At 43.3% G+C, this 22,109-nt stretch overlaps 1 protein-coding gene across 1 annotated transcript in view; it reads right to left on the reverse strand.

Annotated features, from left to right (window-relative positions):
* Nucleotides 1–22,109, reverse strand: part of MDM4 (MDM4 regulator of p53) — a 74,407-nt gene that overhangs the window by 36,287 nt on the left and 16,011 nt on the right. Inside the window, exon 3 of the mRNA XM_040423990.1 lies at nt 18,814–18,888. Within this exon, the coding sequence (XP_040279924.1) occupies nt 18,814–18,888 (75 nt within the window). The remainder of the gene's footprint in view (nt 1–18,813; nt 18,889–22,109) is intronic.

Here is a 22,109-nt window from a genome sequence, read left to right on the forward strand (position 1 = left end):
AATTCCAAAAAAAGGTAAGGACCCCTCAGAGCTGGAATCGTACAGACCGATTTCACTGCTTAATGCAGATGTAAAGCTCCTCGCAAGGATTTTGGCCACAAGACTCTCTAGGGTTATTTTCTCCATTGTTCACCCAGATCAGAATGGCTTTATTCAAAATAAGGGCACGCACCATAATCTGCATCGGCTCTTTGCCAATATACAAGCCCCCGGGGGGACTACCCGCTCCATCCTGTCATTGGATGCCTCTAAGGCCTTTGACAGGGTGGAGTGGCGCTTCCTCTGGAGGGTTCTGATAAGGATGGGCTTTGGGGAAAGATTTATAAACATCCTTAAATTACTGTATAGATCTCCCACAGCGAAACTGAGTCTTAATGGGATCTTGACCACTAGCTTTGATTTAAATAGAGGTACGCGGCAGGGTTGCCCACTATCCCCATTGCTATTCGATATTTACATTGAGCCCCTAGCTCTGGCCATTAGACAGGATGATCAGATTAAAGGATTTGGAACATTAGGACCGCAAGACCGTATCTCCTTATATGTGGATGATGTTCTTTTCTTTATAGACCATACGGAAAAAACTCTCCCCAGAACTATTCAAATGGTTAAATCATTTGGTGAGGTTAATAGACCCGTTACCTCAGAAGGAGGCTCTTGTGACTCAGTTGGACATCGTAGACACTTTTCAATACCTGGGCTTGATTATATCGCCCAGGGTTGAAAATTTTGCCCAACTCAATCTGATCCCCCTAATAACAAAAACTAGAGCAAAAATAGGGATATGGTTGAGACTTCCCCTATCCAGAGCGGACCGAGTTTCATTGGTTAAAATGGTGATACTACCACAATTTCTGTATGTGCTTAGGAATACACCTACCTGGATAGAAGATAAATATTTTAAACTCATGGAAAGAATAATTAATGATCTAGTGTGGGGAAGAAAACGAGTTCGGTTAAAACTGGAATATTTATATAAACCACTGGAACATGGTGGTCCAAATCTCCCCTATCTCAAAGGGTATTTTATTGCTGCCCAGCTACTGATGTGTTATGAATCAAAAAATAGTGCACTTCTAGGGAGCTTAGTAGGGCAGGGCTCGACAAATCCCAGGCGCCAGGTCGCCATGGCGACCAGGAATTTAGTCCTGGCGCTTGGGTATTTGTCAGCCCGTTTTCAAAGGTGCCCGGGCGATGGGTGCGGAGCTGCCGTTCTGTCCGGAGGCAGCACCGTTTGAAACAGCTCCGTCACAGCACACAATAGCAGAGACGCTGGCAGCAGGGAGGGGAGGGACTCGGGAGGAGTGTAATCTGATCCTAGAGTGGAAGCTGCTTCTACCAGCCCCTCCCCTCCCCGCCCACCAACCAATCAGAGCTGAGGCAAGGCAAGCACTAGCAGCTCTGAGTCCGAGTCACTGACACAAGTACAGGAGGGAGTCTAAGAAAAAAGAATCGAATGAGTCTCAGGTTAAAAGAATCTAAAGATCCAAATTAGTTAGTGACTCATTCGATTCTTTGAGTTAAAAGGTCAGTCAGACTCTAGAACAGTTTACACTGAGGCTGTCGGCTGCTTTTGTTGCAGCAGTGATAAGATTAAGGGACAGGAGCAGAGAGATGAGAGAAGTGACAGATGACACAGTTTAGATTACAGTTTGAATTAACCCTTTAGGATCAAATTGGCTTCTCAAGGAGATCTATATGTTAAAGGCATCCCTTCTTCTGTCTCATTCAGTAGCTATAGAACTAAGGCTACTTTCACACTTGCGGCAGGATGGATCTGGCAGGCTGTTCACCCTGTCGGATCCGTCCTTCTGCCGGACCGCAGCTCTGTCCCCATTGACTATAATGGGGGTGGAGCTCCGGCGCAGCACGGCAGGGCATGGTGAAAGGCCGCCGGACTAAAAGTACTGCATTAGAAAGCTAGCACACTTCATTTGGACTAACACTAAAATTTAATTAAATCACACTTATTTTCACACGTGTATAACGGATAGATAAAAAGTTATAAAATACAATAAAATACAAAGCATAAAATACACTTCACTTTGTATTTTATTGTATTTTATAACTTTTTATCTATCCGTTATACACGTGTGAAATTAAGTGTGATTTAAATGAAATTTTAGTGTTAGTCCAAATGAAGTGTGCTCGCCCTTTACTATAGCTTTCCAATCCACATTTTCAGAGGGTGGGTGTCCCTCTTACCAGGGCTAGTAGCACCTGCTCCGCAATCACGTTTGAAGTGAGCCACCATCTTGAATTTTATATTAAAAGTACTGCATGTCCAACTTTTTAGTCCGGCGGCCTCTCACCGCTAACTGCCATGCTGCGCCGGAGCTCCACCCCCGTCCCCATTATAGTCAATAGGGTCCGGGGACGGAGCGGCGGTATATGTAACATGGTATACAGCATTATTGGGGGGGCTCTATGGAGAAGTAGGGAGGGGGGGGCACCTACTAGGGGCTTTATGACGCGGCTCCGCCTGGCTCCTAACTTTTTTAGCTGGCTCCTAGATTCCAAGGAAATTTGTCAAGCCCTGTAGTAGGGAGTTATGCCCATAATAATATATTTACCCTTCTGGAATCTGGGCTACTGAGTAGCCAAGAGCGGGGTTATAGAGAGACTAAAAAATTACTTTTGAAAGTGTGGGCCACTACTAGAACATGGTTGAAGATAAAGGGCTCACTTACATTCACGCCTCTTTGGCACAATGTACACTTGCAGATGTTAGATGGTATTGCAGCGGACACATTTTGGCAAAAGAATAGGATTTTTTATATTTCACAAGTAGTTAAGGATAGAGAGATTAAGTCATTCACAGAGTTATCACATAATGTAGAAAACCTTTCATGGTTTAGGTACCTTCAGCTGCGTTCAGCATTAATTTAGTCTGGACGATAAATCACTGCTGGATATAGATAGTTCATCTTTTTTAAATGATTGGATAGGGAGGACACCTTTAAGAATGAAGATTTCAAAAAAAAAAATTATATATATATATATATATATATATATATATATATATATATATATATATATATATATATATATATATATGAGAAAGCAGGACTGCACTCCAAGTTGTGATGAAAATCAAAGCAGTTTTATTCACCCATATTATGGCAAATCTTGCGACGTTTCAGCTCATGTGAGCTCAAACGTCGCAAGATTTGCCATAATATGGGTGAATAAAACTGCTTTGATTTTCATCACAACTTGGAGTGCAGTCCTGCTTTCTCATATATATATATATATATATATATATATATATATATATATATATATATATATATATATATGAGAAAGCAGGACTGCACTCCAAGTTGTGATGAAAATCAAAGCAGTTTTATTCACCCATATTATGGCAAATCTTGCGACGTTTCAGCTCATGTGAGCTCAAACGTCGCAAGATTTGCCATAATATGGGTGAATAAAACTGCTTTGATTTTCATCACAACTTGGAGTGCAGTCCTGCTTTCTCTATTATACTATTGGGGATTGCCGTTGCCCCCTTTTGGATATTGCACCCACTTTTTAGGTTGGTGCTCCCGTTGGATGGATAGAATATTATATATATATATATATATATATATATATATATATATATATATACACACACACACACACACACACACACTATTAGTTAGGGCACGGTTTTATGATACACAGTCACCAGGACAAAGAGCCTGGGAGTTGGATTGCCCGAATATACAATTAGAAGGATGGGGGAATATTTTTGCTAACTTAGGCTCACTCTCCCAGAACTTTAACCATGTTCTAGCACACTTTAATATCTGCCATAGATTATATGTGACCCCTACATGGCTAAATAAATGTGGGCTAGGAGATTCATCCAAGAGCCCTAGATGCGACACCTCAGGTGCGGACTACCTCCATATGATCTGGACCTGCCCAGAGCTCATAAAATACTGGAATAGTATTAATAACTTCCTTATTTATAAACTTAAAATACGAATACCTTTTGAACCACAAGTGTTCCTGCTTAATGAGTTTTCCACAATGAGCACCCTTAACTATCAAAAGATTCTCCTAGGCAGGATACTGCTGCTAGCTAGAATTTTGGTTAGTCGGACCTGGTTTGCTCGGCACAGTCCAGAATTAAATACATGGATAAATTTAGTTAACAAGGTAAAAAACTACGAGCAAATTGTGTATAGGCAGAGAGATGTGGAGTAAGATATGGGGCGGATGATGATGATAATAATAATAATAATAATAATAATAATAATAAATGTTTTGATATATTAATAAAGATAATTAAATAAAAATAAAATAAAAAAAACAAAGAGAAAAAACACACAATCATCCGGTTAGGACCTGGGCGGAAGAGCCCACAGCCTGTGCGAGTGTAGCGGAGATGGGGGCAATGACTGAATGAGGGACAGGTAAGTGTCATCTACAAGATCTTACTTCCACAGAAAGGAAGACCCCATTTTGTTAATGGGGTTTTCCAGTATGTCAAGTAACCATGCCATAAAGTGTGACTGCAGAGGTCTGATCAATGGCACCTTCACCCTTCATGAAAATAGCTTGGGACCAGGACCCCATCTCTACTTCACAAGTCATAAAAGGTGGACATTTGAACATTTTTCTGCGTAAACTGCTTTAGCTTGTTCTAGGTGGAGATCAGAAATAGAACAAAAGGCTCTAATTTTCTTAGTGGTCTTTTGGAAAATTTAAGTTGCTATGGTGCCTTCATTATATCTTTTGCACTAGTTTTGATAAATCTCCCCCACTATATCAAGGGGTTTATTTCTCATCCATGATGGAACAGAATTCCATCTTCTGATAGATACCTATTCCTGTAGACAACACTAAAGACAAGTTGAAGTGACCACTTTTAAATCTGCAGTCTGTGCACAAAGCCTGTGAAGTCATAATGTTATCAACTGGTTTCTCGTCTCAGAGAAATACATTGGTCCCAGAAATATTATCTTCCTCGTTTATGTAAAGGTTTAGCTGTCATAAGATCACAGTTGCTCTGGATCAATCCTAAAAAGCCCACAGTATTGCTTGAAGTGATATTAATCAGCACCATATGACGCCTTGTGGACCTGCACTTACAGTATACGGATCATAAGGACAGCATAATTATAGAGGTTGCACCATCTCGCCCTTTTCAAGGTGAGATAGAACTAATCGCCTTCCCTAGATGGTTGGGCTAATGGATACACCCGAGCCAGCCGCTACTCCACTATTTCTGTAACTTCAGTTGCAGTGAATGGGAGCTACGCAAAAAAACGTTGTAAAACACTGCTTGAAGGCTTCCCATGCGTGCTAAAGGAAACTGCCTGTTAAGCCCTGCCTCCAGAAGGGCTTAAATGGATGCCTGTAAAAATCCCAAAGCAGAGGATCATGCTTCAGTCCCCTAAGGCCACTTTCACAAGAGCGAGTTTCCCGCGCGGGTGCAATGCGTGACGTGAACGCATAGCACCTGCGCTGAATACTGACCCATTCATTTTAATGGGTCTGTGTACATGATTTTTTATGTATCAGTTCTGCGTTGCCTGAAAAACGCAGCATGTTCTATATTATGTTTTTCACGCAGCTCTGGCCCCATAGAAGTGAATGGGGCTTCAGTGAAAAACGCATTGCATCCGGAAGTGTGGATGCGATGAGTTTTTCACTGATGATTGCTAAGAGATGTTGTTTGTAAAACTTCCGTTTTTTGTGTGAAAGGGGCCTAAGGAAGTCTAAAACTAAGATTTAGGCCCCTTTCACACAAGCGTGACAGATTAGGTCCGGATGCGTTTAGGGTGCATTCAGTGAAACTCGCACCATTTTGCAAGCAAGGTCAGTCAGTTTTGTCTGCAATTGCATTCAGTTCAGTTTTTTTCCCACACGAGTGCAATGCGTTTTTCATGCGAGTGTTAAAAAACTAAAGTTTTATAAACAACATCTCTTAGCAACCATCAGTGAAAAACGCATCGCATCCACACTTAGGCTGGGTTCACACGAGTGGATGCCGTGCGTGGCATCCGCTCCGTGAACGAGTGCCAAGACCCGATGCAGACTGCAGAGGCACGGAGCATTAACATGACTGATAATGCTCCGTGCCTTTCTGTGACCTCTTTACTACGAAATCACAGTGACAACTGTGATTTCGTAGTAAAGAGGTCACAGAGAGGCACGGAGCATTATCAGTCATGTTAATGCTCCGTGCCTCTGCAGTCTGCATCGGGTCTTGGCACTTACAGATGCAATGCGTTTTTCACTGAAGCCCCATTCACTTCTAGGTGACCAGGGCTGTGTGATAAATGCAGAATATAGAACATGCTGCGATTTTCACGCAACGCAGAACTGATGTACACAGACCCATTGAAATGAATGGGTGAGGATTCAGTGCAGGTGCTATGCATTCACGTCACGCATTGCACCCGCGCGTAAAGTGTGAAAGTGGCCTTAGTCTTACTGGTAAATGGTTTTCCAAGAGTCCGACATGACAGCACCTCTGGTGGATGTCCTATTGATCTCTGTAGGAACAGGAAGCGAGAGATTAAAAGGCCCCTGCCCGCTCCCCAGAGTTTTCCAAATTACTACACCGGATAGAATCCAACTTATTTATTTGAACTCACAATGTTTAACATCACATTGATCCATAAAGTCAGAACAAAAAGAAACAAGGGGAAGGGGGTAATACCGGGTGCTGTCATGTCGGACTCCTGGAAAACCATTCACCGGTAAGACTAAATCTTAGTTTCCAGGACGTCCCTCCATGACAGGACTACTGGAGAACTATCAAATTATACAGAACTGGGCATGGCCTACTGCAGCATGGAGTAGGACGCATGTTACATCGCTCCTGACAAAATCCTGAAGTCTAGGCTCGTTCTCGGCCAGCCAGTGGAGGAAAGTGGCTTGTTTTGTTTCACGAACTGCAGCGGCTCCCTCTGCTCCTGTGTTCGGAGTCAGAAATCATGCCGAAGCAGGGGGAAAGCGGCGCCCGTATGGAGAAGGTGGAGGCCGGCCAAGATGTCGCCGGAACAGTGGAGGAAGACAGCGTGCAGGAGGCGAGCGGCACGAGCATAGTGGCGCGCCTCAGTAGATGTGCCGGGTAGAACACCAGAGCGTTCACAAGCTGTTGCAGGTGACCATTTCTCCTCCTCAGACCAGGAGGAACATTCTTCTGATGAAGAGGGGGGCAGGGGCACTGGTGACCAGAGCTCTGGGTCCCTCATTAACGCTCAGGGCTGTGCACATATCCCTTCTGAGCCCTCCTCTGAGAAAGAGCCTACATTAAAAGATGTACTTAAAGCAGTAGCCTGCTGCAACACCTCGCTTAAAGCTCTTCACTTACAAGTGGGCAGTTTGAGAGAAGATTTAGCGCTGATCAGACATGATGTTCATTACAAGATAAATTAAAGAACCGTAGGAGGTTGAGAAAAGAGTCTCTGTATTAGATGATACCAAACCCCTTAAGATGGCGGCGGGAGACGTGGCTGCTTTGTTTGCAAAAACAGATGATTTAGAGAACCGTTCGCGGCGCAATAATATAAGGATTGTGGGGATCCCGGAAAAAACGGAGGGGACAAATGCCACAGAATTTATAGAAAAATGGTTATTTCAACTTTTCCAGGACAAAGGACTGTCCGCGTTGTATGCTGTGGAAAAAGCACACAGGGTGCCCAAAAGACCCTTACCCCCTGGCAGACCGCCAAGACCTATTCTGGCCAAAATTCGACACTTTAAAGACAGAGACACTATATTGCGGCAATCGCGGGACAATGTAGACATGGTCCTAAATGGCAGTAAAATCTTCATCTTCCCAGATTATTCTGCTGAGGTACAGAAGAAGCGAACAAGGTTCTTGGATGTCAAGAGACGGCTCCGATCCTTAGCGGTTCAGTATTCTATGCCATTCCCTGCGAAGTTAAGAGTAGTAGCTTTGGGATCTACTAGATTCTTTGAAGATCCGGAGGAAGCGTCGAACTGGTTGGACTGCCATGAAAAACAACTGAGGCTGCAAGACAAGAATGGTTGAAGAGAGGGTGTCGAGTTTTATGATGACACTATGTTATGTTATATGTGGACTCTATATTTCTCTTTTTCAGGTGTCGGGAACTGATTGACTTTCAGCAGCAGTAGCTTCCACGGCTGGGACTTTATGAGAATGAGGTTCCTGAGTTTAGTTAGAGTGCGCGAAGAGTGTTCTACGATAAGTTTGTGCTTTATATTTTGTTCACAGTTGGGTTATATCTTGCTGGATTTACTCATAGTATTTCATAGGGTAGGAATGTTTGTTATAAGCTGCCCTAAGAGAGTACAAGTTGAGTTATTCCTCATGGAGTGATTCCACTATGGAGGGGGGGTTCTCACCATGACATGACTGCTAATATTTGGTTGGGTCTTGCTGGTAGTTATGATATTAGTCAGGTTTTGCAAGTGCCTTATGTAATACTATTAATGGGAGGTCGGGGTTACACTTATGCTCTATTATTATTCTATGTCACATAGGATTAGTGTGCTCATCTGGAATGTGAGGGGCATGGCTGAGTTGAAGAAGCGTCACAGCATTTTTGGCTATTTATCTCGATTTCAGCCAGTTATATGCGGTTTTCATCTGACCTCAGATACTATTCACTGGCTGAAGAAATGGGTGGGTTATGTAGCACATGCGTGTTTTTCCTCACATTCCAGGGGAGTGAGTATTTTGCTTCATAAGAATATTAGATGGGAATGCACTAGTGAGTTTATTGATGCAGAAGGGAGATTCGTGTGTGTGTTTTGCAGGATAGGAAATGTTCAATTGATTTTGGTGGCATTATATATCCCCCCTACGTTTGCGTCGCCTATACTGAGATCGATTTTGAACTTTGTGTTACTTATAGGTGACTTTAACTGTACCCGATGACCAAATGGACAGGTGTAGGGTGGAGGGTTTGGGGAGGTCACCGGGGAGCTCAGTGCTGTGAGGTATTATGACGAAGTGAGACTTATGGAGGGTCCGTGCATATTCGTGCTGTTAGTCCACATATTCTACTTTGTCCAGAATAGACCTGGCCTTGGGTAATAGTGATATGCTTCCTTTGGTTCACTCCTCTGAGTATCTTCCTAGATCGTTATCAGATCATTCCTTATTGAAAATGGAGCTGAGATTGGGAGAAGATAGGATTGGGGCAAGAATATTGAAGTGTAATCCGATCTGGCTCCAGATCTTATGGAGACTTGACAGGGATGGAGATGGATATAAGGGAATACTTCGTTAATAACTCAGGTACAACGTCCCGACACGTTATTTGGGATGCCATGAAAGGATTTTTAAGGGGGCTTCTGATTAAGTCCATTAGCTTGCATACAACTAAATCTAGAGCGACGGATGTTCAATTGCATGGGGCTGTAGCGGAGGCGGAAAGGGCGTTTGAGAGAGTTCCCTCTCCACTTATCAGCAGGGTGATGAGGGAGGCACAGGAGCAATTAAGGTGTCATTTGCTGCAGGTTGCAGATAGGAAACAGGCTTTTTACAGACAGCACAGTTTTATGGAAGGAGAGAGTGTGGGGCATACTTTGTCACTTGTTTCTAAGGCACAGCAAGGTCCGGCATGTATAGTGGAGCTAATGGACTCGCAGGGCAATTCGTATACAAGCTGAGGGGAGTTCTTGGGGATACGCCGGGAGTTTTACTCTTCTCTTTATACCTTCAGGTCCGTTGGTGTCAGGGAGGAGGAACGGTTGTCATTCATCAGGGAGGCAGAGTTACCCACTTTGTCAGCTGAGGATAGGGATTCACTTGATGCACCTCTCAGTATAGAAGAGTTGGAGGAGGCTTTAAAAAAGGGATATGGCTGGTAACAAAGCCCCAGGAGTGGATGGTATTCCTATAGAAATTTACTGACATTTTCAGGGAGTGTTGCTACCAGAATTGTTGTAAGTATTTAATGATTTGTTCGAAGTGGGTAGTTTACCAGCTACAATGCAGGAAGCCCTTATTGTAGTACTCCCCAAACCTGGGAAGGATCCGAGCTATCCTGACTCTTATAGGCCCATATCCCTTTTGACCTCAGATGTCAAACTCCTGGCGAAGGTCTTGGCGAAGAGTCTGTCAAAAGTAATGCTTAGATTAATTCACCCAGACCAGACAGGCTTTATGCCCCGTAAATCCACAGCTATTAATATCCGTAGGGTGTATACTAGCTTGCAGGTGGAGGCGGATAATGGAGGTGACAGGGCTGTTATTGAGCCTTTGGCGGCAACAATGCGGAGGTCTCCTGACATAAAAGGTTTTCAATATGGTCGGCTGCATAATAAAATCGCATTGTATTCTGATGATGCTGTTTTTAGGGGATACGTCTTCATCTCTGGAGGCGACCATGAATAGGTTCGGCAGATTGTCGGGTTTGACCATTCATTTGCAAAAGTCGGCACTAATGGCTATTGATGGGCAGGAGATTTCCATTGTGGCTAGGGCTCATAATATTCCTTGGGTGCAGTATATCAAATATTTAGGAATTCAGATTTCTCCCAGGTAAAAGGATTTAGAAAATGTGAATCTATCCCCATTGATGGTGCAGTTTAAGCAGAAAGTTAAGGTGTGGAATAAACTTTTTCTTTCAGTTGTGGGAAGGGTTAACCTCCTCAAGATGGTACTGATGCCACAATGGTTATATGTACTTCAAAATGCCCCAGTTTGGATCTCTCCGGATAGATTCCACAAAATTAATACTAGTAGTCCCAGAATTAAATTGGAAACGTTACAGTATCCTAAGGCGGCCGGGGGCTTGGCGGTACCAAATCCTTGGCTGTATTACTTAGCAGCACAGTGTCTGTACTTTATGGGTTGGAAATCTTACACATTGGGCGATGTTACTGGACAAATCCTGAAATATAAATTAGGTAAGGATGACCTCATGTGGACAGTGGAGGGAGCAGGGTTGTCATTCCTAGAAGCTAAGTTGCCTTTGATTACTCTCATACGAAAAGTGCGGTCCAAAGTTAAGCAGGTGAGGGGAGTAGTGGGTATTTGTGAGCTTACTCCCCTTTGGATTAACGCTCTCCTCCCGGAGTTTCTTTCCGTACCAGGCCTTCGGGTCTGGAGGGAGAAGGGTATCCTAAGGATATGAGATTTAGTGGTTGAAGGAGCTTTTAAAGCCTTTTCGGACATACCAATACCTACAGGTACGACACGCATATGATGCCATGAGAAGGAGAGGAGGGAGACGGCAGTTCAGGTAGTCAAGTTGGATGCGGCTCAAGAGTATATACTTACAGTATATACTCTTAAAAGGGGAATGATATCGATGCTGTATGCTATGTTATTGGATAAGTTTATAAGTTTATAGCCCTCCATCCGCTGTCCAGAATGAAGAAGTGGGAGTCCGACCTTGGGGACATTTCAAGTTACGTATGGAATGAGGATATATTATTGGAGGCGGTTCCGCTGGTTTCTCTCAGTGAGCAAGGGAAATTATCCCAACTCTATTATTCATAGGGTGTACAAAAACGCCAGTATTTTTACACCGCATCGGTGTAAGGTCTGATGCCGGTTGTTCGAGATGTGGAGTGGAACTGGGTGATCTGCTTCATATGTTATGGAGTTGTAGCGTTAGAGAGGTACTGGGTAGAGGTGTTAGATGTAATTCACCGGTGTGTGAAGGTTAGAGTTGAAAAAAGACCCCAAAGTTTGTATCTTGGGATATGTCTCAACTTTAGGGGCGGCTGAATATAGTAAGACGGCGGTGGGTAGGCTATTATATGTGGCCAGGAAGCTTGTTGCTTTACACTGGATGCAGTCGTGTCCTCAACCAAGGAATAAAGTACACGATATGCTGGTTTGTGAGAAGGCAGTTTTTCTTGAGAGGTTGTCCCCAAAAATTTGAGAAATTGTGGGGTACTTGGCTACTTGCTCAACGCATTAGTATGTGATGGTAAAGGTAATAGTTGTCATGTCAGGGGTGGGTGGCTTGGTGAATTGGGGTTATTTTTGCAGCTTGTGAATTTTAAGTTTGTAATTGATGAAACTATGACAGTACACAATGAGTTGTCTCCAACAATTTATTTGCAATGTGTGATGGTCAAGCTGTATGACTGATGTAATATCTTGATTCTCTGTAAAAAAATAATAAATATCAGATTTAAAAAAAATTAGACAGAACTAGGAGAGAGGGGGGGGGGGGGGGGGGGGGGGTGGAGTCTAGAAGAGTTCCCAGAAATATTTTCCTGGTATCTGGGTGCAGGTCCAATTTCTCATAATTTACTATCCATCCCAATTCTTTTAATAAGGATAAGGTCTGTTGAAGATGATCCTCCAGAAGCTGTTCCGATTTTGCTAAGAGTAGAAAATCATCCAGGTATGGCACTATCATTATGTGACTGTCTCAAATAGGCCATTATCTCTGCCATCAATTTCGTAAATATATATGGGGCTGATGATATTCCAAACGGAAGACATTGGAACTGGTAGTGGTAGATTCTTCCGATTGCAAATCTCAGGTATTGTTGGTGCTGTTCATGAATGGGGATGTGATGGTATGCATCGTTTAAGTCTATGGTGCACAAGAATGCTCCCGGAGTTATAGATCTTAATTACTCCCTCTTGAATTTGTGGTATAATCCATTTGCTCCGTTTTATGAAGAACAGTTCTGAATAATGTCCCTTGAATTCCTGTGGATAAGGCACCGGGATTATTGCTCCTAGACAGGCAAGTTACTGTATGTCTGCTAGAAGCTGCTCCTGTAGAGACGTGATCTGAAATTCCGTAACGTGAAAATAGTGGGGAGGAGGACAACGGAATTCTAGAAGCTCGCTGATAGAATCTAGAATCCACTGGTTGTGCGTAATTCGCAGCCAGCTCTGTCAGAAGTAACGAAGCCTTCCACCCACCAGCCTGGCGTCATTGTATTCATGGATTATTATTGGAATTTGGATTTAAGAGAAATCCTCTTCCTCCTTCAGGATAGCTTCATCTCCCCGTTTTGCCTTTACCTCTAGGTGTTGTATTTTGAAACTGTCTAGAGGTTTTCCGAAATGGCTGCAGCTTCCTTGATTCCTCCGGAAAGCCTCTCTTTTTATCAGCTGCTCTTTGTAGAATAGTATCCAGGACAGGTCCAAACAGATAAGATCTGGAGAAGGGGATTGCACATAATTTATTCTTGGAAGCCATGTCCCCTGACCATGACTTAAGCCAAAGAGCCCGCCTTGCCGTATTTGTTAATGTTTCATTCAGAGCCAAAAAACGGATAGACTCAGCTGAAGCATCTGCCATGAAAGCTGTAGCCATCTTCAACAGTGGTAGAGACTCTAATATCTTCTCTCTAGAGGTTTTTAATTTGAGATGGTTTTCAAGCTGATCTAGCCAAAGATTCATTGCTCTGGCTACTGACATGGCAGCCGAAGATTCCCACGCTTTCTTTAATAATTATAATCCATCTTACGATCCATCGGATCCTTCATCTGAAATGAGTCTTCAAAAGGAAAGTGTAGTTTTCTTTGCCACTTGAATGTCAACTTTAGGGATTTCTTCCCATAATTTTGTCTCTTCCGGATTGAATAGAAGTCTGCATTTAAATTCACGCAGTAAATACACCGCATCTTCCCACTCTTATTAATTTTTACACATTTCAGTTTACTGGAAAGAGTTTCTTCTTTTTCACTCTCAGGCCCCCAAACATCTGATCCTGAATAGTTCAGGCCTGTTACTCATCTTCTACCTCCATAGTTTGTCTTACTGCGATTAGAAGAGGATTTAGATTCTGGCAGGAAAAGTAGGTACCGCCTTGATTCTTCCGAAAAGTAGGAAGGGAAACGCTGATCATCTTCCTCCAATTCTCCCTCTGAATAATATAAGCCATCGTCTTCAGAGTCGGAACCTATTTGAACCCTGGGTCTCTTAAACTGTGGCAGAGAGGGGACTGGGGATGGAACCAGGTTCGACACAGATGACTGAACTTCCTCTCTTATCATAACTCAAGTTTGACAAAAAAAAAGGCTGTTCCTCTTTAAGAATTTTTGCAAGGCAGTCAGGGCATAATTGTTTTTTGTAAGACTCCAGAAGTCTTTTAGAACAGGTCGCACACTTTCTAGCCTTTTTTGTTTCTACATGGGACTTGTGTTCTCTCTCTCTCTCAACAGAGAGGAAGAAGAAAAAAAAAAAAAAGGGAGATGATGCAGGAGTTTTGGATCGGACCCTTCACAAAGCTCCCTACAGGTATCAGGGAAGAGCTAGGGGACCCTTTTGCCAATTTTACATATAAAAATAAACAATAAAATAATAGCCATTGCACAGTTCACAAATGTCCAAACTATTAAAATATTATGCGCAGTAAACACTTCAATCAGAACAATGGCTCATTTCTTATTTTTATTTATAAAAACTAAAAATGCCTCGCAAAAAACAAGGCTCCAAATAGCGCTGTAGAATATGCCGATGCAAATAATTTTTCCCTCCAAGGTTTTTAAAACCTAATAAAAACAATATAAATTTGATCGTGCCGTACTCACCCGTACGGTAAGGTCGTCAAGTCATTTTTAGGGCATTGGGAACACCGTACAAACCCAAAGAAACATGGTGGATATTGTACTCCAAAAAGATAAGCCCTCATATGACTATGCTGATGGAAGATTAAAGTTATGGCTCTTGGAAGAAAGAAAAAAAAAACGCATGGTCCTTAACCACCTCCGGACCGCCTAACGCAGGATCGCGTTCCGGAGGTGGCAGCGCTGCGCACAGTCACGCATATATGCGTCATCTCGCGAGACTTCCTGTGAACGCGCGCACACAGGCGCGCGCGCTCACAGGAACGGAAGGTAAGAGAGTTGATCTCCAGCCTGCCAGCGGTGATCGTTCGCTGGCAGGCTGGAGATGTGTTTTTTTTAACCCCTAACAGGTATATTAGACGCTGTTTTGATAACAGCGTCTAATATACCTGCTACCTGGTCCTCTGGTGGTCCCCTTTGTTTGGATCGACCACCAGAGGACACAGGTAGCTCAGTAAAGTACCACCAAGCACCACTACACTACACTACACCCCCCCCCCCCCCCCCCGGTCACTTATTAACCCCTTATTAGCCCCTGATCACCCCATATAGACTCCCTGATCACCCCCCTGTCATTGATCAACCCCCTGTAAAGCTCCATTCAGACGTCCGCATGATTTTTACGGATCCACTGATAGATGGATCGGATCCGCAAAACGCATCCGGACGTCTGAATGAAGCCTTACAGGGGCGTGATCAATGACTGTGGTGATCCCCCCATATAGACTCCCTGATTACCCCCCCTGTCATTGATTACCCCCCTGTAAAGCTCCATTCAGATGTCCGCATGATTTTTACGGATGCACTGATAGATGGATCGGATCCGCAAAACGCATCCGGACGTCTGAATGAAGCCTTACAGGGGCGTGATCAATGACTGTGGTGATCCCCCCATATAGACTCCCTGATTACCCCCCTGTCATTGATTACCCCCCTGTAAAGCTCCATTCAGATGTCCGCATGATTTTTACGGATGCACTGATAGATGGATCGGATCCGCAAAACGCATCCGGACGTCTGAATGAAGCCTTACACGGGCGTGATCAATGACTATGGTTATCACCCCATATAGACTCCCTGATCACCCCCCTGTCATTGATCACCTCCCTGTCATTGATCACCCCCCCCTGTAAGGCTCCATTCAGACATTTTTTTGGCCCAAGTTAGCGGAATTATTTATTTTTTTTCTTACAAAGTCTCATATTCCACTAACTTGTGTCAAAAAATAAAATCTCACATGAACTCACCATACCCCTTACGGAATCCAAATGCGTAAAATTTTTTAGACATTTATATTCCAGACTTCTTCTCACGCTTTAGGGCCCCTAGAATGCCAGGGCAGTATAAATACCCCACATGTGACCCCATTTCGGAAAGAAGACACCCCCAGGTATTCCGTGAGGGACATATTGAGTCCATGAAAGATTGAAATTTTTGTCCCAAGTTAGCGGAAAGGGAGACTTTGTGAGAAAAAAATTAAAAATATCAATTTCCGCTAACTTCTGCCAAAAAAAAAATTTTTTCTATGAACTCGCCATGCCCCTCATTGAATACCTTGGGGTGTCTTTCCAAAATGGGGTCACATGTGGGGTATTTATACTGCCCTGGCATTCTAGGGGCCCCAAAGCGTGAGAAGAAGTCTGGTATCCAAATGTCTAAAAATGCCCTCCTAAAAGGAATTTGGGCACCTTTGCGCATCTAGGCTGCAAAAAAGTGTCACACATCTGGTATCTCCGTACTCAGGAGAAGTTGGGGAATGTGTTTTGGGGTGTCATTTTACATATACCCATGCTGGGTGAGAGAAATATCTTGGTCAAATGCCAACTTTGTATAAAAAAAATGGGAAAAGTTGTCTTTTGCCAAGATATTTCTCTCACCCAGCAAGGGTATATGTAAAATGACACCCCAAAACACATTCCCCACCTTCTCCTGAATACGGCGATACCACATGTGTGACACTTTTTTGCAGCCTAGGTGGGCAAAGGGGCCCATATTCCAAAGAGCACCTTTAGGATTTCACAGGTCATTTACCTACTTACCACACATTAGGGCCCCTGGAAAATGCCAAGGCAGTATAACTACCCCACAAGTGACCCCATTTTGGAAAGAAGACACCCCAAGGTATTCCGTGAGGGGCATGGCGAGTTCCTAGAATTTTTTATTTTTTGTCACAAGTTAGTGGAAAATGCTAAATTTTTTTTTTTTTTTCATACAAAGTCTCATATTCCACTAACTTGGAAGTTTTTATTTTTTGTCACAAGTTAGTGGAATATGAGACTTTGTATGAAAAAAAAAAAAAAATTTAGCATTTTCCACTAACTTGTGACAAAAAATAAAAAATTCTAGGAACTCGCCATGCCCCTCACGGAATACCTTGGGGTGTCTTCTTTCCAAAATGGGGTCACTTGTGGGGTAGTTATACTGCCTTGGCATTTTCCAGGGGCCCTAATGTGTGGTAAGTAGGTAAATGACCTGTGAAATCCAAAAGGTGCTCTTTGGAATATGGGCCCCTTTGCCCACCTAGGCTGCAAAAAAGTGTCACACATCTGGTATCTCCGTACTCAGGAGAAGTTGGGGAATGTGTTTTGGGGTGTCATTTTACATATACCCATGCTGGGTGAGAGAAATATCTTGGCAAAAGACAACTTTTCCCATTTTTTTATACAAAGTTGGCATTTGACCAAGATATTTATCTCACCCAGCATGGGTATATGTAAAAAGACACCCCAAAACACATTCCTCAACTTCTCCTGAATACAGAGATACCAGATGTGTGACACTTTTTTGCAGCCTAGGTGGGCAAAGGGGCCCATATTCCAAAGAGCACCTTTCGGATTTCACAGGTCATTTTTTACAGAATTTGATTTCAAACTCCTTACCACACATTTGGGCCCCTAGAATGCCAGGGCAGTATAACTACCCCACAAGTGACCCCATTTTGGAAAGAAGAGACCCCAAGGTATTTCGTGATGGGCATAGTGAGTTCATGGAAGTTTTTATTTTTTGTCACAAGTTAGTGGAATATGAGACTTTGTAAGAAAAGAAAAAAAAAAACATCATTTTCCGCTAACTTGTGACAAAAAATAAAAAGTTCTATGAACTCACTATGCCCATCAGCGAATACCTTAGGGTGTGTACTTTCCGAAATGGGGTCATTTGTGGGGTGTTTGTACTGTCTGGCCATTGTAGAACCTCAGGAAACATGACAGGTGCTCAGAAAGTCAGAGCTGCTTCAAAAAGCAGAAATTCACATTTTTGTACCATAGTTTGTAAACGCTATAACTTTTACCCAAACCATTTTTTTTTTACCCAAACATTTTTTTTTATCAAAGACATGTAGAACAATAAATTTAGAGCAAAATTTCTATATGGATCTCGTTTTTTTTGCAAAATTTTACAACTGAAAGTGAAAAATTTCCTTTTTTTGCAAAAAAATCGTTAAATTTCGAATAATAACAAAAAAAAGTAAAAATGTCAGCAGCAATGAAATACCACCAAATGAAAGCTCTATTAGTGAGAAGAAAAGGAGGTAAAATTCATTTGGGTGGTAAGTTGCATGACCGAGCAATAAACTGTGAAAGTAGTGTAGGTCAGAAGTGTAAAAAGTGGCCTGGTCTTTCAGGGTGTTTAAGCACTGGGGGCTGAGGTGGTTAAGGGGGTTGTCCGGGTTCAGAGCTGAACCCGGACATATCTCCATTTTCAACCAGGCAACTCCCCTGACTTGAGCATGCTCTCCTTCGCCCTGCGCTAAATCACGCAGGACAAAGGCATTTTCAGGAGTTCCGATGATGAACCAGGCTCTCCATGGGGCTGCCAGGAAGCCCGGTGAAGTCACCAGCACTCATGGGTGGGCTTTAGCGCTGCCCTAGCCAGTAAAATGGCTAGGGCAGCGCTAAAGCACGCCCATCAGAGCCGGTGACATCATCGAACACACTGCTGAGCGGAAGCCTCCGCCCGGCAGTGTGTTATTGTAAACCAAAGAGCCTGTGCCCTGCGCAATTTAGTGCAGGGCAAGGGAGAGCATGAGATGCTCCGATGCCATCATCAGGTGGGCTGCCTGGGTGAAAACATGGGTATGTCCGGGTTCAACTCTGAGGAAAGAAGGGAAAAAAAAAGAGAAGAATACACTCTCAGTAAAGGATTACTCCAGATAGGTTTCTTTCACAATCGCTTTAGGCATGCAGGAGTTTGGCTACCTCTTCTGCGGCCGGATCTACATCCCATCCCCCATTATAGCAACCATGTGCAAACGTTAGTATGGATCCGGCAGGTTGTTCCCTGGAAAAGAAGAACTGCAAATGGAGAGAGAGAGAAAAGCTCACCTGTTTTACAGTAAACGTATGTCCCTTTGCCCCTGCTGTGTGCAGAAGCTTCAGCAGAGCTGGTTGTGGTCGTACCTAGAACAGAGAGGGGAGGGGGGAAAATAAATAGGATTACTGAAAGTGATGTTGTGGAGAGGAATCAATACATTGCATTGCCTAAAATAAAAGTTGTTTGAAGGCCGTCTCACATCAGAATAGGTGCAGATAAACCAGCATTGTGGATGTGCAGTTCTCTCACAAAACATTCTTCTGAACAGCTACCATTAGTACAGCAGTACAACTGCAGGCGAAGTGCTACAAATCATGACCCATATAAATGGCTGAATTCTAACCTTGTGATAGACATACAGAGGGACATTTACCAAGGCCCATACGCCACAGCTGTGGTGTAAAAAGTGGCATATTACGGCACACAGCATGTGATTACCATAATTTGCGACTTTGAGCTTCTCTGCAATTTTCAGAAATGCCGGGGGGGGGGGGGGGGCGTGGCTCAGTGGAAGTGGCCTCCGCCGCATTTACTATACCTTTCGCCAGAAAGTGGTGGAAGCTATAGCTGAAGTCTACGCCAGCCTGTAGCTGGTGCAGACTTCAGTTTCTGGCGCAGGGCAGAGATGCGCCTAATTTGTTCTGCCTCCTAACAAATCAGACACCTCACACCAGCGCAGGGAGATAAAGACTGGCGGATGGATCCAACCGTCTTGATATATCTCCCCCGTAATATATTACAGGCATCAATTAGAATATGAATTCATTTGGGAATCAAGAGACACACAGAGCCTTCTCTCTCTCCTCTGTGGAACTATACAGAACTCCAGGGGGAGACATATGCATATTATCAACCCCCTTCACTCAATCAGAAAATAGGAATTAGACTTACCGTAATTCGGTTTCCAGAGATTCCCTTATGACAGCACAACAAGTTGTTCCCCTTTGACCTTCTTGGGACAAGAAACAGAGGTTAAAAAGGTCCCTCCCACCAGTGTTTTTTCCAGATTACTACACCAGGATGGATGCAACCGATTAAAAATAATCATCAGAAAATCCTATACGCAATATTTACATAGTAGTTGGTAAGGGAGGGAATGTACGGGTGCTGTCATGAGGGAATCGCTGGAAACCGAATTACCGCTAAGTCTAATTCCTATTTTCAAGTTCATCCCTCATGACAGCACAATAGGGGGGGGGGGGGGGGGGAGAAGGGACCAAGTCTAAGGACAACATCTCACAAATATTTATCATTAGATAAAAATCCAATTTCATAGAATCAGGAATAAAACTGAGACAGAAATTTTTTGATTCTGACAGAAAACTAATCTTGATGACAGAATTTGTGAACCCAGTCGTATCTCTGAAATATCTCTTTATCTGCATCCTTGATCAACAGCCCTACCTGTGTTTATAGACTTAAATACTTAACTAGGAGGAAGAATTATCTTATTAGACATCGGCCATAAAAAGGATGCCCTTTACCTCTAAGCCTAGTCTAGATGTTAAGTACCATTGTGTAAAAGCGACTCGCTCTAAAATCAGATAAAATATTGTAACATCATATATAACCACTGCACCGTGTAATAATTTACTGTAGACCCTCATTGCAGTTCATTTCCAAGATCTTAAATTGTTATAATATGATAAACAACTAACTTCAGAATGTCTACGATGAGGTAACCAAACTGCACTATTAACTTCATACCGGTGCAGGACAAGCTTGGGATCCCGTACCAGGAGGTGTTGGTATGAACTCAAGGGAGACGAAAGGAGAAAGAACCCACCCACCTGCATAGCTTCAAAAGGTCAGAGGCAGTCTTAAGGGTTTCACAAGATCTTTACATGGCAGTAGCCAGGAGACACAGGGACTGAGGAGTGGCAAAAGGTTACAGGACCTGTGCAGCGTACAGAGCTGCAGCTTATATGTGTGAGCATGGCTGTAAGTGTGAATGTGGACAGAGGAATGCCTGCAGTGAGGGGAGTCTCCGTCCTGGAGGTGCCCTTGTGGTTATGGGTATTAGGTGCAATGAAGGCAGGGTCCCTAATATAGAATAACAGAAGAGTTTAGCTGGGCATAAGTTGACATTTACCTAAAATCACTTGTCTTGAGGTAGATATACCAATTTATTGCCATAGAAGGGATAGCTATAATCCATACAAGACGAATTCCCAGCCAGGATGGTGCTGCCTCCCATATAACAGGTCTGGGTAGGATCTTTACTAAATTTCAGAGCTCTGGTCACACTAATGTTACTTTAACTTAAGGCTGACCCATACTATCTCCAGGTGTGGCATATACTATACCCTATAAATTACATGGCCGGTACCCATATAATGTCTTGCACTCATTGAATTACATACAATTTCCATTAATATTGTCCATGGAGGAATGTGGCTCCAAATATAGCTTTGCACTAAACTGTAAATCGTGAATAGGCACTGTAGGCTACTCCACTCCCCAAATGATAGTAGAGTGCATAGATTGAACTACCGCTCATCTCCACTAGGCTTTCCCTAATCTTTCTGACACACTGGGTCCTTACCTGAGGTCTTCACATTAGGGCCCCTTTAGCTTTAACTTAAAAGTAACAAGGTAGGAGGCAGGAAGTTATGTGTCAGGGCACCAATAGGAGCCGGGCACAGAGGCATTATTCCTAGATAAAGGAATCAAGTCAGACATAACTAAGCCAGGTTGCTAGACCTGAAAGATTTAAGTCTGCGACCTTGTCAATTGAATGCAGCCTGAAAATTTTAAATCCACATTCAGTCCTCATTAAAGAAACAGATGATGCCTCTATCGCCTGAGTTCCCATTTAGATCCACAAACAGATTCTCAATCAAAGTAATTAGAACTGTTGAGGCAATTCAGCTGGTTAAACATGCATGCTTTACTTACCAATCTTGGAGTATGTGCTGCCAAAGCAAGCACCAATAATGCCATGCAGCTTCTGCCAACACTTGCATACGGAGCATTGGAAAGGAAAAAAATAAAAAAAGAGAAGGCCCCATCCAGCTGCTGACTGTTTCAGGCGCACTGAGGCGCGATCCTGCTGAACTCCATTAAGGAACAGCAGATCTAAGCTCCATGAACCCATAGCTGTCCATAGTGAGGTAACCACCAGCTGCATTACCCACTTCATCAGGGTTAGGAGCAAGCATGGGGACCTCCACATACGAGGTAGTGGCATGGCTACTAAAAGGGTAGGAAGGATGAGGCTAAACCTAATGATTGAACCTAGACCATCAGAGAACCCACCTATAGGCTCGGACTCTGCCAGGTGGGTTCCGGGCTACTAAGGAACCTC

This window comes from Bufo bufo, chromosome 3 (genome assembly GCF_905171765.1).
Source record: "Bufo bufo chromosome 3, aBufBuf1.1, whole genome shotgun sequence".
NCBI classification, from domain to species: domain Eukaryota; kingdom Metazoa; phylum Chordata; class Amphibia; order Anura; family Bufonidae; genus Bufo; species Bufo bufo.